This window comes from Xiphophorus hellerii, chromosome 5, assembly GCF_003331165.1.
Source record: "Xiphophorus hellerii strain 12219 chromosome 5, Xiphophorus_hellerii-4.1, whole genome shotgun sequence".
Lineage (NCBI taxonomy): Eukaryota > Metazoa > Chordata > Actinopteri > Cyprinodontiformes > Poeciliidae > Xiphophorus > Xiphophorus hellerii.
In genome coordinates this window covers 16,586,646-16,602,441 of record NC_045676.1, presented here as the reverse complement: position 1 = coordinate 16,602,441, position 15,796 = coordinate 16,586,646, and the positions used below count along the sequence as shown (strand labels likewise).

Here is a 15,796-nt window from a genome sequence, read left to right as displayed (position 1 = left end):
CCCTTCCAGCTACAGTGCTGCTCCATTCCGTTGTCACAATTTATCTCCTTTATGGGGTGTATCTCAATACTGAATAAAAATGTATGGCATCAGTTTTTAGAAAGATTCTCTTGAGCAGGTATAACCAAAGCAATTTATATTACACCATATTATTTAATAGTCAATATTATTATTAGCACACTGATGCAAGAAAATACTAGTATTACTACTTTTGTTACCTTTGTGTAGGTATAAATACTCTTAAGTATCCAGAGCTGATATCAGTGTCAGATTAGGAACCTGTGTACAGCCATTTTAAAGGATCATAAGAATTTATGCCTATGAGATCACATTTTTTTGTATTAAACCTTGGGTCAATTTTTGGAGTGGCCATAGAAAAGGCCTGATATCAGTCAGACACTGTAGAAAAGTTGTGATCAGAGCTGAAAGGTGTCCAAGCAAAATTCTCATTTCGATTTGTATCTGTTTCTAAGCTTTCTTTTTATATCTCAAACTGCCAAGGGAGAGTAAATGTCTATTAGCTTAAAGCTAATCTGGTACAACATATCTAATGGTAACGTTTATGTTGGCGTTGTACATTGTCCTTTTTGTACATTTTTCCTTTGGAAAAATTCATAAAGGGAGGAAAAGCGGTGTCTTTGCACTTTATAAAACAACATGTAACCTTTGTCTGGTTTTGAATGAGTGTTATTTAGCCATAAAATGTCTACATTTGTCTATTCTAGCTCTCAGTTTTCTTAATATGCAGCTAGAATTGTTACTTTTGTTTTTCTTAACTTTAATTCACTATAATTCTGTAGATTTATTTTGTTACTAGTAACAACAAATAGTCAATGGTTGCAATGATAACAGTAAACATAGATATGACTCTTTAATGGATCATCTATATATATGATAAAACATAATGCTGATTAAGGGTCATCCTCAAAATGACCCAAATCCACATCTTCCTGTATGACTGAATACTCTATATGACTCTCTATATGACATTCATACCAATATAGGTGGCTCCAGCTGCTCAATAAGCCCTGAGGAAAGGTCAAGTCAAGACAAAGCCCTTCAAAGATTTGGGACTATCCTAGGAACTTAGAATTATTTACAGTTTAAAATTTTAGTTCAGTCTCTGAACAAGCTGGAGTCGTGTTCCAAAATAATCTTCAATGGTCAAGCAGAGAAGCTCCGTGAGTAGCCAGCTGCACTCAAATATACTTTCAGGATTTATTTAAAAGAAAACTTTGCTGCCAAATCACTCCGTAAGGCAAAATAAAAAAAACCTTTTAGCTGAAAGAATCATAGCTTGAAGATTAACATTTCCACTGGAACACACTGCCTGTGTCTGTAATCCCTGTTTTTCCAACAGCTTCCCTATGAGACCAATTACTTCAACAGAAAATCACATATTTTTCTGTTTTTGTTTTTTAAGCAGCTGACTTCCTTTCTTTTTGCTAGAAATTACTTTCTGGGTCATTCCTGCGCTCGGATTTAAAGGCTGAGTTGAACCTTAATGGAAAGAGAATCATCTTAATGCTGGGTCTGCATTCAGTTAAAAGTTTACACCTCATTGCACTGACAGTTTGACTGACGGGCATCAGTTGGTGTTAACTCATGTGAAAAAATGAGAAAGTGACAGAGTTTATGAGCCCTTTATCATGTAGATAACAGAGAGAGAGAGAGAGACAGGAATGGCTGCCTCTGGTCAGCAGCAACAGAACGATCGATTGTCAAACTGCTCTTTCCCACACACAGCCACACAATGCACACACACACAACGGCCAAGAAAGCACAACAGCTGCACTCCAGACAAAATAGTGGCGACATGTAGCCATCTTTCTAATCCCTCTAAGCAGAGAAAGAATGGTGGCTATTGTGTCGGTACGTGTAGGCATTCCTCTTAGTTTTAATGTCTGATTTCAACACGGCATGAAAACTGTCATTTGTGCACATCTCTGCCTGACTGAAATTTCATCTACCGACGTGGCAAATATGAGACACATCCCATCCTGACCACCCAGCTCACTCCGTCTCATCCAAACTACAAAAACACTCGCCCCACCACCACCTACCCTCTTACTGCCCTCACCGTTCCTGCCACTCATAATCACACTCTTATAAAGCTCGAGCCAGCAGGAAATCACAGAAATATCTAAGCAGGGAGAGGACAGGAAGAAAGACAGACTAACAGTTCACTGAGAAGGAGTTAGTGGAGTTGAGGGGAATATCTACATCTGGGAAGCTGCCTCTGCTTATCTTCTCCTGCAAAAGCTTGTTCAAATATGCAAAGGGTGACAACTTGGGTGATACAGAGCAAAGAAATCTAGAGAAGCATCTGAATCCAAGTGTGTCATCAACACTCCTTGAGGGAAGTTCACAGCACTAGAAATAGGCTGGCTGTACAAATAGAAATTTTATTTTGGTTTCTGAATACTACATTCAAGCCTGTCGCAATAAACAACAAATCAATTAATCGTATGATAAATGAAAATTATCGACCTCATTTTAATTTATCGGCTTTATCGTTTCTTCTTGCCTGTTTCTCTTTCTATTGATGACATTGGATGAAAAAAGGCTGACCTCCGGTTGCCCTTTCCATTTATCCCTCCCTTTCTCATTTTTCTAATTTTCTTGAGAAAAATCCCTCCCTTTCTCATTTTCTTACGGCAGGAGTGAACTATTGCATCATGTAGTCAGATGTGCCCATCTTCTCTATCTAAATCTAATGATTATTGAAGGGCAATATAGTATACAAACTTCATAATCTGTACTCGTTAGGTTGAATGTAGTTTTTAATTCCACTTTGGTTTTATGTTGTGTCTAGTTTTTATTCAAGTGCATTTTTTATTAACGGAGTCTGAGAGTCCATTTTATTTTTGTTTTTGGTTGCTTTGTTTATTTTGTTTACCAGGTCCTGTGTTAAGTGTTCTTTTGAAAATAAAGTGTATTTATTTTGGCACAATGTGCTTACATTATTATGTCATTAGCATTACATCAATTTAAAATGGTCTTCAAACAATATTATCGTTTATCGCAATAATTTCTGAGATTTCGCTCAGCAAAATTTGTTATCGTGACAGGCCTGACTACATCATTTGTTTTATAAAAAAGACAATTATCTAGAAATGCACCAATTAATAAATATATTTTTTCTCACTCCCAAACACATCAAAACTAGGAATTCCAACCAGTTTTTGTCAATAAGCAACAACCAAGAGCATGTTCTGTGATGCACCTTTTTCTAGATCAACAATCAGATAAATGTTATTGACATATACTTATTTACAAAAAACTGGGTAGCACAATTTCTTCATTTTCTTACAATCAGCATTACTTCAACTGGCATGATCCACTGAGTACTGAAACATCCATTTTAAAAAAGCACTCATTCAAACAATACACACATATTTTAACCGATTTTATAACCTTCCATTTTCATCAAAACTTGTTTTGTAAAAACTTCACTTATTTTCACTCCTGGTAAAGATTAAAATGTTTAAGTGCTTTTTATTGGTTGAGATGGTGGGAAAAGGTGGGCTGTGCAGCATAATCTACTACTACTATTTCACAAGGTCGGAGCATAAACAGAGAGCGACCTTTGACCAATGCTCTTTGCTGTCTTCTCTTAGCTCACCACACTGGACACTGAAATGGCACCATTGAATGAGTGTCTTTTGAACCATCTCTCTGTTGATTTGCACCAGATTCCAGTTGAACACCAAGTGAAGACCCATTTTCAGTTCACTTAGTAAAATCCTTCAGGTTATTACTCACAACGTCCTATTTTCAGAATTAATAAGATCAATGCCTGTCAAGCCATCGCGGGGTAAACAAGCCCAGAGAAATCATGTGTCCTCCATCATACTTAACACTGGGTATGAGGTGGCTTCTCCACAAATTTATTATGTTTTCATGCCACCACCACCTGGGGAGTTTGTTGCTGAAAAGCTCAATCTTCCCTTTCCAGGCATGCTTCCCTAATAATGGGTTGTGAGGCAGCATCTACTAGTAGCTGTGAAACTTTGTGATCCCAAGACGTCTTTGCTACAATTCTCTGAGAATGTTTAGAGATTTCTTACCTGCTTCCCCATCCTGTCCACTGTGTCTGGTGGCAAGAAAAACAGACGTTTTCTTCCACCCTAGTGACCACAGGCTAAAAGAAATTGACCTCTGTGTCATTTTTATACCCCAGAAAAACAGAAAGTCATTAATTTCTGATTAGATGGTCCTGAAGCCTCTGATCCACTTTAAAAAATTAAGTATAAATCAAAAAATGTTTACTTACATTTATTCGAAATGCGTACGTTATAAGAAAACATTTAACTACAAAATAAAAAATATATATTAAAAAATAATGGTTGGATATTTTCCCCCAGAGATTATGCTGCTGCAGAAAAACTTTAATTTCTTTTAACACATCCTTATCAGGGGTGACAAAAACTGTAACTAGCAGATTAAATGTTAATTTTGTTACTCCTTCACATTTTTTTAAAACAGAAGGAGTAGAAGGACACAAAGTCAGCAATCTATGTCTACCAGAGGCTTAAATATTAGTACTCCTTAAGGTGCAACAACTAACAGAATAAGCAGCCATGAATCTTCTGAGGCTATTAAATCACCACCCAACAAATCACACGTCTGTTTGCTGAGGGGAAAATGGGAGGGCAGTCTCTTAAATTTCCTGTCATGCACAAAAGCAAAGCATTTGGGAATCACAGAAGCAAAGGAAAGGTAATTATTTACTTTGAGTTTAGTCATTGTGGGCCTCGGACCGCCGACGAAATGAAGGTTTGGGGTCACCTCCTGACCCTCTGTAGGCAGCAGGTCATCAAGGTTCTCCTGTTGTGGTGGCCCAAAGAGGCAGGGTGTTGGAACCTGGACTTTGGACAGAGTGAACCCACAATCCTCGGCTGCTCGAAGGACTCCGGGTACTTCCTGAACGCGACCGTACCAGCGCAGGAGATGGGGGAGATGATGCAGGGTGCTCGGTGTGTGGGCTTGGAGTGAGCACTATTAAAGAGGAAAAAAGAGGGGAGATATTGATTTAGTGAATTGACTGGTGTGTCATGTCTATCGAAGCGAGAGGTGAAGTTCCACAAAAAACTCACTCATCACGTTTCTGTACAGACAAACACACTCGAGGGGCCGGCAGCAGAAGCATGAAAACAGAGTTGGCAGCTGGGGGGGCCAGGATGGAGACACAAACTGAGAGAGACGTTATAACAGAAACTGCATTTGACTGCGTGTGACAGAAAGACGACACGCAGAACGGGGGACGAGTGAGAAGGAGCCGCTGGGAGCCGTGGTCAGAGTCGTTAAAAGGAGACATGCTACGCTGAGTGTGAAACTGGAAACCAGTGGAGCGCAGCTGACTGCTAAAAGCCTCGATGTGAGGACTTCAGCTCGTTCCCACAGTGGACAGATAGTTGGAGACAGCTGACATGTGAAACAAAGGTTTGGACTCGGGTTTCTGCTTGACAGCACAACGTCCAAGATGAATAATTTACCCATCCTGTTTCAAAGTTGTGTCAAAATGTCTTAATAGTTGAACAAATAAATTAATTTAAACTCATTTCTGTATGTCAAAATTATTAATCAGAGGTTTAGCAGAAACCTAGACTGATTTTTTTTTAAAACCTACATCTGAAACATTACGCATCATAAATACTTAACATCAAGCAAACTGTAAATTTTCACTGTGAAACAAAGTGGTGGCATCTTCATACTGTGGGAAAGTGGGGGTTTTTCCCCCCCATCAGAGACAAGAAAGCCAGTCATATCCCGGGGGTGGAGGTTCAACTTCGATTAGATTCACTGTTCTAAATATTCAGCCAGAGTTCAAAGAAAAGTTAAGATGAAAGTAAATTCCTGTGTTAGAATGGTGCAGAATGCAGAGGTATGACTTGGACACATTTATGCTAGTGACTGACTGAGGCTGAGCTGTTTTGCAAAGAATGGGAAAGATTTTGTCTCTAGATGAGCATGGATGGATGAGACACACCCAAAAAACATGCAGCTGTGATAGGAGGTCAATGTAATTCTAAAATGTTTTTATTTTAGGAGGGCAGAAGGTAAATGCAAGCAACACTTTTAAAACTTTTATTTAGATCTTTTTTCCCCAAAAACACACACCCTTTTCCTTCCACTTCTCAGTTACTGTATGTGGCCATGTGTTGCCATTTTATTTAAAAACCCAATAAAATATCTTGAAGTTTGTGTTTGACAAAGTGTGGAAAGTTTCACATGTTAGATTTTGCACTTCACAATCTAACATAATGAAAATCAGAGCTTATCAAATAACTTGAGATTTTAATCAAAGCATTCTCATTTCACACAATCTCTGAAAAATATTTAATTGTCAAACTGTTACTGATTATTGCAATGTTGATAATGAGCAGTAATTGTTAATTGCTGATTATTTTTTTAAAAATTCCAAATGTTTTTTTTTTCCTTCATTTTTTTTCATCATAATTTGACCAGCATGCTTTGTGATCTTAGTTACTAAATCTATCAGTCAAGTGTGCGCATCAAGTGCAGTGAAACCCTGACCGGCCAAAAATATAGGCATAAAAAATGTCCATGCATGGCACAGAAAATACAATATTCTATCTAATATTGCATCCAAGTTACCCTTCATGATTGCAATATTGCACACAATAATACTATGATTTGATATATTGTGCAGCTCCACTACATAAACATTCCCTGAGTAAACCTGGTCAAAATTCTGTGCATGCCACTCTGGTCTATGGTAAAAAAAAATAAATAAACATTAGTTTCTGTTACTTTAAATGCAAATTGTAAAAAGAGATTATTCTGAGTAATGAATATTCAGCATTTATGAGCTTCAGCTCTTGAAGTTCTGATTGAGTTTGAAGTTTTCAGGCCAGCATAAGACCCTGCCATGATGATCTGTCAGAGAGAGAAACGTGCTCTCAGATGAAATGCATGTCAGCCTGCTGCATTTCAATAGAATCCCTCCCATATAGTGTTATCAGTTTCTGCCAGGTGGCCCAGGACCACCTGTGAGAGCCAAAATGTGCCAGGTCTGATTCAGTGAGTCTCCTTGATTTGACTTTCTGCCTGGATGCGTCTGAAAGGAGGCTGCTCACCATGACCGGAGTGTCGGAAACCAGACGTCGGACATTATTTCACAAGTCATCATCATAAAGATGTCAGAGACACGGTGAATATATATGCAACTGGAGTTGTTTGGCACAGATGGAAAAATGTGCATGATGACACGAGTTTTGGATGGTAGCAATTAATGTCTTGTGGCACAATGTCGCAGACAATAGTGTGTGTGAGAATGGGCGAATGAGAAACAGATTGTAAAGCACTTAAACTCCTATGAGTGTGGATTATTTGCCCACATAACAGGTGTTGTACAAATACAAACTGCTATTAAACAAAGTGTGTCATTATATCAAAAGTACTCAGCTAATTGCAGTAAAAATAGCATGAAATTAACTTCTGGCATGTGTTCATTGAAATAAAAAGTGCAATTATCTAAGATAAACACCAAAAATAAGGCAATTATTAAGAACAAATCATTGCTCAAAGTGGTAATAAATCCTTCTTTATACAATCAAGCCAGAAGGCCTTACCAGATAGTGATGAATGCAGGGCAGCAGCACTACATCAGTCAGAGTGAAGTAAAGTCCCTCAGCAAACACATGCTCCAGTTCAGGTAGATCTGTCGTCTTCACTTTCCTGATCTCAGAGTTCTCTCTAGTGGTTCCTGCTGGAACTGAATCCACTGCCAGTTTGGCCAGAGCCGCCCTGAGCTCGAGTCCTTCAAGTTCGGGTTTTCCCTCGCCTTCAGACGTGCCGTTCTTTTGCCTTTGTCTCTGCTCTTGAAGTTTCTGTCTCCGGATTTTGTCATCGTTGTGTACTTTGACGGGCTCGGCAAGTCGTCGCTCGAGGGTAACAATAGCAGGAGGCAGCAGCTGGGCCTGTTCTGTGGGTTTCTGGAGGTGTTCCTCGACTGCAGAGGGGATGCCCAGTTCACACAGTCTGGTCCATTTGCTCACCTGATAGCAAGGAACGAGGAGATCAGATGATAAGATAATACAGAACTCTCCTTAAAATAAAAATAAAAAAAACCCTGAGAATTAATAAGAGCTGTCTAAGCTTAAGATTTGTTTTAAAATATGAACTTCTCACAAGAACTTAAAGACATTTTGCTTTCAGGTGAAATTTAAGGAAGATCTAAAACGTTAACGCTAATGTGATTCATCATGAAAGTAGGGCTTTTAGGTAGAAGCATCTTAAACGGAGCAAAAGCCAGCAGCAGTGCTGGTTATGCTAGAGCAAAAAATAAAAACATCTCTATAACTTGTCACGTGCCCTTGAGCATCAATTACAGCTTGACAACGCCTCGAACTGTTCACAAGTCAACTTATTGTATGCTGAGGAAAGGCATCCCACTCTTCTTGAAGGGCGCCCCTCAGGTCATTGAGATTCTGAGGTACCAAACTGTGATTCAACTTTTTTTTTTTTTAGTTCTTACTCATTAACTTACCCTACATTTTAATTTGTCACCTTTTTTTTTGCTTTCATGTATATTGCAATGTGTTTACACTGTTACAACTATATTGTTTTATTCCCCTTATTTATTTCAGGTCTGAACTTTCAAGTTCAGACCTGAAAGTTCAGAATTTCAGGTCTGAACTTTCTCCAGACCTGAAATTCAGGTCTGGAGAAAGTTCAGGTTACTTCATTCAAGGTACTTCAGTCAGTGATTCCCCAATGATGTGACCTCAATGTTGTTGTCCATCAAGATGGAATTAGGCCTGTTTTGTTCATGCAGCGCTAAAATAACTGGATAGATGATGTTTTTCAGGTAGTATGGGTCCTGTACAATTCACAATAGTGTAGGACAGTTCTCTATTGACTAAATACATCTCCCCACACTATAACACCACCAGCACTAAGAGATGATGGTGTGTGATGGCTCAAGAACAGCATTCAGAAACAGCCAGTCAGCAGTTAATCAACCATTCATTTGGTTCAGGTGTGCTGGACAGGGGAAGTTCAAATAGTCTATGACACAAGAACAGCTCTCAATGTTTCACTTGCACAATCCTTTTAGTTCCATTTTGAATAAAACCACAGTCACTGTCATAGATGTGATTCGTGTCAAGCACTTTATCCGGGTGAAATTGTGATACATTTCCAACTAACCTCTGCACAAGCTTTCAGACACGTTTTCTTAAACCCCAGCAGCTCCTGCACATCCTTCCTGGAGGGGTCAGCCTCGATGGTTCTGATGATGATGTGCCTGAGGACCACCGCCAGCCCAGCCCGACAGAGCCGCCCGCTCTCATCCACGGCAGCCGGGAGACGGCAACCCCTCACCAGCCGCGGGAGACCCTCCGGGGAGAGAAAGTCGCACACACTCAGAGACTCTGGGAGGTGAAACCTCTGGGATTCGGGAAAGCTTTTGTTGTTGCTGTCTCTGCGAACCAGGAAGACTTTGAAAGACTTGGACTCGCAGTAAGACAGGAGGAATAGGACGATGGAGGTGTGCAGGGGCAGACGCGGCTCCTCGTTATGGGAACAGACTTCTAAATAGAGGCAGGGATGCAGTTGCTCTGCTTCAGAGTGTTTCATTTTAAATGGAGTCAATGCTGTGAAGTAGAACGAAAGATATTTGTTTTGCTTACAAATCACAACCTATTTACATATCTACGCGCCAAAATGCCAACTTCAACACGATATATCAAAAAATACTTACAAACACTAGTTACACATGGTTCCTGAACGTTCACAACAGAGCTTCTTCTTCCTCTGCATAAAGCTAACATAACGCCACAGTGCCCTCTGCTGTGAATAGTGGCAACAACAATAAACTCTCTTTACCTACACTTCCCATAGAAAATCTATGGAGTATTTTCTAGCAGAAGATTCTTTTTCAAAAGAAGGTTCATTTTTCCTGAAAATTTGAATTTCGGATTTTCATCATCTAACTTCTAGTCATAAGTGAACGACCTAAATATAAAACAGGTATGTGTGCACTATCACTTTTACTTTCTGAATTGAGTTACAGGCAAAATGCAACTTTTTGATTACTCTCTTTATTGAGATGCACTGACACAGTTTAAGTAATAAAGTAAGAACATTTCTGCAGCGGCGGTTTCTGATATGCGCCAGCTTTAAAAATATACCACTTTTTTTTTCATATCGTTCCGTTTATGTCTATTCCGGACTTCTTAGGCGGTTGCACAAAAACGGCTTCTATAGGACGTGTTGCTCAATCTTCCGTTGTTAGGAAACCGAAAATCTTCTGATATCGTTAAAGAGAACCACAACAGTCTCAGGTAAGGCTGTTTAAAAGATAACTTTACTGAGCTCACAACGGCTTTTATGAATGTCGTTTTTATTGTCAAGGTAACTTTAGCTCCGCACTGCTACCATAGCGCCTTTCAGTGTTACACAGCCATCAAAATTGGTGGAAACAAAGATCTGTCTGGGTTTCGGCAGTTAAAATCCTTAGCATAAAACATGAGGCATTGGTACTGCTATATTACAGTAATATAACGTGGTGTTTAATGTGTGTCTGAGGAAGTGCGCACAACCTGTTTCCTCTCATTTGTTCTTCAATCTTTTTATAAATAGGAAGTTTTTCTAATTGAAATTGCAAAATATGCTCAGTTACCTGCAGAAAACTCGTGGCCAAGTACTCCTGACGAGAAAAGGCTCTCTTTCACGAATATTATATATATATATATATATATATATATATATATATATATATATATATATATATATGTATCAAGTGAAAAGTGGTAAAGAAATGTCAGTTTAAGTTCCTTTGAGAAACGTGATAACTGTGCAAAGTATTCTTCATGCCATTTTAAGGTGGTATTTCCTCCAAGTTGAAAGTCTTACAAACTAATAGTTTTTCTTTCAGGATTGCCATGTATTTAGCTCTATCTATCTTCCCATCAGCTCTGAACAGTTTCACTGACCCTGTTGAACAAAGCACTTCCACAGCATGATTCTGCCACCACTTTGTTTTATTGCAAGGAGGATGTGATCAGGATGGTGTATGGTCCATACAGTCTCAATTTTAGTCTCCTCTTGCTTGTTGCAGTCACTTTCTTTACTTTTTCCTACCAGAGAGGCCATATTTGAGGACACAATAATGGAGTGCCCAAGCCCAGTCCTTGAGAACTACTATCCAGTGTATCCCTGCTCCAATACATGTGAATCAAATGAATGCTCATTACCAGGCCTCTGCAGTGCTGGATGAGATGCTGAGGGAATTCAGACATTTGATTCAGGTATGTTGGAGAAAGGTTGCATGATGGTTGCTCTCAAGGACTGAACTTGGGCGCCTCCTGGAATAATTGAGAATGATAACTGGAATAATTGGTTGCACTGCATTTTATTTAGGTGTGTCTGAGCTAAAGAGAGTGAATAGAAATGCATGCCACACGTTCAATTTTTATTTGTTAATGTTTTGATTTCTTGCCATGTAACATTATTTTAAATAAATTAAAGTCCATGTATTTCATGTAGATGATCTTAAGTAGACTAATAACTGAATTGCCATGAAAACTGTTGTCTGAAATGCTTTTCAGGCCTCTAATGTGGGATGATTTCCACATTACCTGAGTTTCAATAATATATATTAGCGTTCATTAGAAGCGTTCATTTAGAAATTAGCTAATCATTAAACACTTTTTGCATCCCGAGATAGAAAATGCTGTCGTGCCTATTAACCATAATTTATCTGCAGCCTCATCATTCTAATCGCCATCTCTGTGCTCTGGTAGAAGATGTTGAGGTGCTTGACAGTGGGAACCGCCCTGCTGCACAGCGCTGTGAACGTTTTCAAACTGAAAGCTGACAATGTTTCCCGCTTTGCAGCCATGTCTGGACCTGTCAGCTTGGAGTTGGATCCACTCTTTCTAAAGGGACTGAGTTATCTGCACTCGAAGAGCAAAGATTCAGCCGAGAAACTCAAAGCTCTGCTCGACGAGTCCCTAGCAAGAGGAAGTGACTCGTCCTACCGGTCCTTGCAGAAAGTAAGAAATATGACTAGAAAGTCTATATTTACATTCTTATGTTCTCTTTGGGTTTCATAAGAATGCATTGTGTTCACAGCTAAGCTCTAGTGTTTTCTGTGTTTAATCCCCAGGAGGTGGAGGTGTCAAAGGTGTCCGTGTCCAAGCTGAGCTTGAGTAAACAAGATTCCAAGTCATCAGGTTCGTCTTCTAACAGCAGCAGTGGAAGCAGCAAATCCAGCTCTGAGAAGAGCAAGAAAGATGTGGAGAAAAGGCCATCAGAAAAGGTACGAAGGGGATTTTTTTCACAGCGATCTAAGGTTCAAAGCTTCAAAGCCTTTCACTTGACCAGCATTCAGAAGCTCCTTACTACAGCAATGCCATCAGGGTTGTGATGTAAGCGGATTCTCCAGTGGTGCTATGAATGCTGGGAGGTTTGGTATAGTTAGTCCTTCTTTCTCAGAGTTTGTCCGAAACTTGGGGAACTGTGTGGTGCAAACAGTTTTCATATGGTTCTCTCAGACTATAGATGTGGAACAAAGAACTGAATAAACAGAAAGAAAAAGAATAAGTCCCTTTTGGAATATCAATCTATTACCATCACAAAATAATTTTTAAGAATAAATGTCAAATAACTGAACAATAACTTTACTTTAGTATCTGTTTATGTATTTAATAAGGAGGATACTTATGCCACATGTAGCACTTTAAGCCACAGTTTTGCCTTCAGCAACTGAAAAGCAGTTTGATGTTTGCCAACAAGCTACGTCAGAGTATTGAGTAAAGCTTGGTGTCATCTGCGCTTTGGTTGTAGATATAGTCTTACACTTGTTCTTAATAAAAAAGAAAAGTAAAACAGAGCTTACAATTAATTGTTGGGGGATCCCTATTTAAATCTTTGAAACACCGGATTGGAAAAGCACCTTCAGTCTGAAAGGGAGCTTCTAAGCCTTCCTGAAGCCCAATTTAAGATGTTGATGTCAACCAAGTGTTGCTTCTATTATTATTATTATTTATTGTAGATTCAAGTTGTCCTGGCAAAAAGTATAAAGTTATGAAATAAGGAAAATATTTTTTTTTTCACCAACTTATTTATTAAGGAGAGAACAAAGACAGCCTTCCATGTTATCTAAAGACTTCAGAGTCTGGATGTGTCCAGTTCTGAATGAAAGTTGGTGACTTTGGGATTACCTTTACTTTTTAGCAGTTTAATCGTCATTAATAAATAAATGTTTCCTTTTTGAAGTGCTATGGTATAATGACATTTTGAAGTTTTGTTGAATAGCGCTTGTTTAAGTTGCTTGACAAGCACAAAAGTCAGATTTGATTGTGAAATTAAAATCTTTGTGTTATTTTCTGTAAAGCAGGTCAGGGTTGACCTCAGTGAAGTGGATCCCCCGAAAAAGCCTCGCCTGGAGAAACAGGAGAATCGTTCTTCTCCCATCACTGTTCAGACGAGCAAAGACCTGCTGCCAAACATAAGTGACTATGATGAGACTAATGCTGACGACTTTGCCATGGAGATGGGTCTGGCTTGTGTGGTTTGCAGGTACATTTTAATCCTCTTGTTTTTTATGGCGGATATAATAATTCTTAATTTGATGTCAGGATATTTTGAGGACAGATATCAGGATATTACTGCCTCGTCATCACATTTTAACTTGTGTTTTTAATGTCAATCAGACAAATGACTGTAACCATGGGAAATCAGTTAGTGGAGTGCCAGGAGTGTCATAATCTCTATCACCAAGAGTGTCATAGACCTCAAGTGACGGATAAAGAAGTTAACGACCCCCGGCTCGTGTGGTACTGCGCTCGCTGCACCAGGCAAATGAAACGCATGGTAAAGAAAATAAGCTGCTCCAGTGTTTCACTCCATTGTTATGTTATCAGCATCTGCGGCACCGGTGCCAAATTAACATATTTATTGTTTAGGCCCAGAAACCTCCACAGAAACCTTCCCCTGCGTCCGCATCATCCACACCTGTTGTAAAGGACACTGTGGTGAAGAAGACTGACCTCAAACTAAAAACCGATACGACCAACACCTTCCAAGCTTTCAAAAGAACAGAAGTGAAGGTATGTGGGGTCTTAGAAGCTTGTGTCAAACCCTTCCTGTGTTGATTTTGCTTTATCATTTAGATCATTATCCTGATAAATGATAATTACTGTTTTCTCATGGTCCACCACCAGATTTTATTTGTCTAATATAAGATGGATTAGACAAACAGATGGTTTGTCTAATCTGTTCAAAGTCATCCTTTGAACAGATAAATCTTCTAATGGTTTAAGTAATTATTATTATCACTGTTGTTAAATATTTATAATATTATCTTTGCATTTTTTCTTTTATATTACACAATATAATGTTATTAATAGTATTAATTTATGTTCTCTCTATTTAGTGATAACAATAATAAAATTAATTTAAATAATTAATAAAAAGAATGCATAAATTGAATAAATAAATAAATTTTACCAGAATATTTTTTTAAATTTAAGTAATTATTAGTAGTTGTGGTTGCAGTATTAGTGTTAGTGGTTAGACTACATCCTTTACATCATTTATTTGGTAATTATTTCCAAAACAGCAATGCATTATGGGATGGGATGCAAATAAAATCCTATCAGATATTGCTCCCTAACAGTTAGACTCTTTGTTTTCTATCATTTCCTGCAGCCTCCGGCCACATCAGCCAACCCCACCAGTACCAACTCCTCCTCCCCAGGCAGTGGTCTCACTGGCTGGGCTGCGTTTGGTGCCAAAACAAACCCGTCTGCTCCTGCCACTTCCAAACTTTCCTCCTCCGGCCCGAGCGGGAGCAGCAAGACTTTGACAGCTCCCTCCGGTCAGAAACCAGTGGGTTTGTCAGGACTAGCAGGAGCCAAATCGGGACTTGGTGCAAAGGTTACTGGGAGCAGCAATGGAAATGGCTCCAGCCAGGCAACTCTGAAACCTCCCCCACCTCTAAATCTAGGTAAGCAGACACTTAGCCGCTCATCTAGCGGTGAGAGTCAAGGGAAAGGCTCTTCTTCATCTGGAGCAGGTTCACCAAGCAGCTCACAGGCTGCGGCTGGGGGGAACGGAGGGAATAATGGAGGTAATGGAAACAATGGGAACGGCTCAAAGGGCACACCGACTTCTCAGGAGTCCCAGCTTCATGCCATGAAACGGCTGCAGATCTTGAAGAAAAAAACGGCTCAGAAGAAACTGAAGAAATAAGTCAAGGTTGAGAGACATGAACCTTGAGAACAGAGGATGATGTGAGGAAGTAGAACGTAAAGATGTAGATTAGAGCATCGTGTTTGCACAAGGAGTCGCCATCATCCAGTCACATACTTGAACTTCACTGTGTGTTAATGCTGCTGGATTCTGTGTGCCTCTTCTGTCCTAACAAAAAGCGACCAGTGAGCAAAGTGTCACTTTTTAACAACCCGGTAAATAAATAATCTCTTCACACAAACTGGCTATATCTGTCACTTTGTAAAGGGTTCCTACACATTCTAGAAAACATTATTTTGATTTTAGTATTTTTAAGTCTTGATAATTAGAGACAAAGAAAATATAAGATGGGGAAACTTTTCATTTCCCCATCTTCTGTCCTTGCCTCCTTTGAATTTTTCTATTATTCGTTTTGTTCTCTCTGCTTGCTTTTTTTGATCATGTCCTTCCTTCTTTGCTCCTTTATATCCCACCTTCATTTTGTCCTTTCTTTGTTTTCAGCCCTTTCTTTCTTGATCATGTCCCTTCTTCCTCTGACCTTCTGAAGTACTCCTTGTTCATTTGTTGA

The 15,796-nt window shown here is 39.2% G+C and overlaps 2 protein-coding genes across 4 annotated transcripts in view; one reads left to right on the top strand and one right to left on the bottom strand.

The window, feature by feature from the left end:
• gstcd (glutathione S-transferase, C-terminal domain containing) overlaps positions 1 to 9,839 on the bottom strand; it is a 48,846-nt gene extending 39,007 nt beyond the window's left edge. The window contains exons 1-4 of the mRNA XM_032563988.1: positions 9,731 to 9,839; positions 9,178 to 9,623; positions 7,599 to 8,024; positions 4,735 to 5,001 (exon numbers count right to left, since the gene is read on the bottom strand). Of these exons, the coding sequence (XP_032419879.1) occupies positions 4,735 to 5,001; positions 7,599 to 8,024; positions 9,178 to 9,623; positions 9,731 to 9,800 (1,209 nt within the window). The 5' untranslated portion in view covers positions 9,801 to 9,839. The remainder of the gene's footprint in view (positions 1 to 4,734; positions 5,002 to 7,598; positions 8,025 to 9,177; positions 9,624 to 9,730) is intronic.
• A 346-nt stretch (positions 9,840 to 10,185) lies between these two features.
• On the top strand, positions 10,186 to 15,469 carry ints12 (integrator complex subunit 12). Of its 3 annotated transcripts, XM_032564036.1 has the most exons (8): positions 10,205 to 10,313; positions 11,116 to 11,279; positions 11,869 to 12,026; positions 12,140 to 12,292; positions 13,370 to 13,554; positions 13,689 to 13,848; positions 13,941 to 14,084; positions 14,686 to 15,469. In XM_032564036.1, exons 3-8 carry the CDS (start codon positions 11,871 to 11,873, stop codon positions 15,226 to 15,228), a joined length of 1,341 nt encoding a protein of 446 aa, XP_032419927.1. In that variant the 5' UTR covers positions 10,205 to 10,313; positions 11,116 to 11,279; positions 11,869 to 11,870; the 3' UTR covers positions 15,229 to 15,469. The 3 variants fall into 3 exon arrangements, with proteins under 3 accessions (XP_032419928.1, XP_032419925.1, XP_032419927.1); XM_032564037.1 differs by lacking the exon at positions 11,116 to 11,279 and having other exon boundaries at positions 10,186 to 10,313; positions 13,373 to 13,554; XM_032564034.1 differs by lacking the exon at positions 11,116 to 11,279 and having other exon boundaries at positions 10,186 to 10,313.
• Positions 15,470 to 15,796: the final 327 nt, after the last annotated feature.

Excerpts from the sequence above, each read along its gene's own strand:
- ints12 (XM_032564034.1), top strand. The coding sequence starts at position 11,871 with ATGTCTGGACCTGTCAGCTTGGAGTTGGATCCACTCTTTCTAAAGGGA. Across the intron at positions 12,027-12,139 it reads CCTACCGGTCCTTGCAGAAA|GAGGTGGAGGTGTCAAAGGT; the intron begins GTAAGAAATATG and ends TTTAATCCCCAG. Across the intron at positions 14,085-14,685 it reads TCAAAAGAACAGAAGTGAAG|CCTCCGGCCACATCAGCCAA; the intron begins GTATGTGGGGTC and ends CATTTCCTGCAG.